Genomic DNA, 1620 nt, shown 5'->3' on the forward strand with positions numbered 1-1620 from the left:
GGTGTGAAGACATGTCTTCTTGCCCAAGGACTTATTTCTTGAATTCTTTTTAATAATTGGTCAATTGGAAAGAAGAAAAAAAAATGTAAGATGATTAAAAAAAAAAAGATAAAAACAATTTAATTTATTATTTAAATATTTTAACTCTTAAAAATATTTTTAAACTTTCTTACAGTCAAAACATGAAACCCTATATGGGTCGTTTGTAGTATAAATAAGAAAAATTAAGAAACAATATTAACTTAATATTTTATAATTAGAAGTTGAATGCTGTTAATTCGATACATTTTACTATTAGTATAGGTATAATAAATCGAAAATTCCTCGAGTTATTTTAAGTTCATTAGAACATTAAAGTTATAATTAATACTTTTTTTCTCAATTTTTTAAGTTAACACTTTTAAAAAAGAATCACGAAATTCCTTGTTTTTGTTTTCATTCCATTTCTAATATGTATGATTTTCATTTTCACTTTTCACTCCCATCCTCCTTTCATTCTTTCCCATCAGTCATTTACAGAAGAAAATAAAACTTAAATATAATGAAATTCAAAATTCAAATCAGAGAAACCCTCCCAAGGAGGGTATAATTTATTTGAGAATAGAAAACGATACAAATAATATATATAGAAAACAAACAAACAAACACAAGAAAAGCACATAACTAGCCACACAACAACTAAATTGACACACAAGAAGATGGGTCAGGTGGTCTCCAAGCCCTCAAGAATCCTCATGTCCTGCTAACCTCTTGACCTGGACCACCCTTTGTCGATTCTTGGGCCTTACTCTGAACAGTCTGGGCCGTCTCTCTAGCTTTCTGGCCCACTTGTCCTGCTGTTTCCTGTGCCTTCCGTTTTGCCTGATCCAATGTTTGTGTCAAGGGACCTCTGATCAAGCTCTGCAAATGGCTGGCCATCCATGAGAGTGACGAGAGTGCCGTGACCCCAAAAGCACCGGATGCTAAGAATCCCGACACGCCCAAGCCTATCACAAGGGTTGTAGGGACCAAAACTGGGCTAAAAATCACAAAGACGGGGGTGGTCAAAGCTAGCCCAATGAGTGTCCCTACAAGAGTGAGACCTGAAAGGAAGAGAAGGGTGCCACCAGCAGATAACAAGGTTACAACTGCTAAGACCTGGGAAGTTGAAGGTCCCTTTCCTGGGAGGGTGCTCGCGAAGCCTTGGCCTCCAGGTCTTTGCTGATGCTGTTGTTGGCGAAAGTCAGCCATGGATCAATTTTCTTCAAAAAAATGGCTAAGTTAGAGAGCTGAGCTCGTAGATTAATATCACAGAGGTGGCATGCGAAAATGGAGAGATAGAGAGGGAGACAGGGACGGTGAGGGGAAGGAGTGCTATATTTTAGGAGATAGAGGGAAAGACACGTAGTATAATGACGTGACACATGTTAGAAAGAACCTTGCATGGTGTGTGTGTCTTTTCTAGTGCGTGTTTGCAGTGTGGCTGTGTTGTGTTCCGCCGCAGCAGGTTGGAAATTGTTTTTCAAAAAAATACCGGATATGCAGGCATGTTGATGAATTTTTTCAAAAAAAAAAAATTCAAAGTCTAAATCAAAAAACTTACAAATAAAAAAAAAATCAGAGCTGAATCCTGAAAAATTA

General features: G+C 37.0%; 1 protein-coding gene across 1 annotated transcript; it reads right to left on the reverse strand.

Annotated features, from left to right (window-relative positions):
• Positions 1-732: 732 nt before the first annotated feature.
• Positions 733-1230, reverse strand: LOC118044885 (oleosin H2). The gene has a single exon (XM_035053367.2). It carries the CDS (start codon positions 1228-1230, stop codon positions 733-735), a length of 498 nt encoding a protein of 165 aa, XP_034909258.1.
• Between the last annotated feature and the right edge of the window lie 390 nt (positions 1231-1620).

This window comes from Populus alba, chromosome 12 (genome assembly GCF_005239225.2).
Source record: "Populus alba chromosome 12, ASM523922v2, whole genome shotgun sequence".
NCBI lineage: Eukaryota > Viridiplantae > Streptophyta > Magnoliopsida > Malpighiales > Salicaceae > Populus > Populus alba.

Excerpts from the sequence above, each read along its gene's own strand:
- LOC118044885 (XM_035053367.2), bottom strand. The coding sequence starts at position 1,230 with ATGGCTGACTTTCGCCAACAACAGCATCAGCAAAGACCTGGAGGCCAA.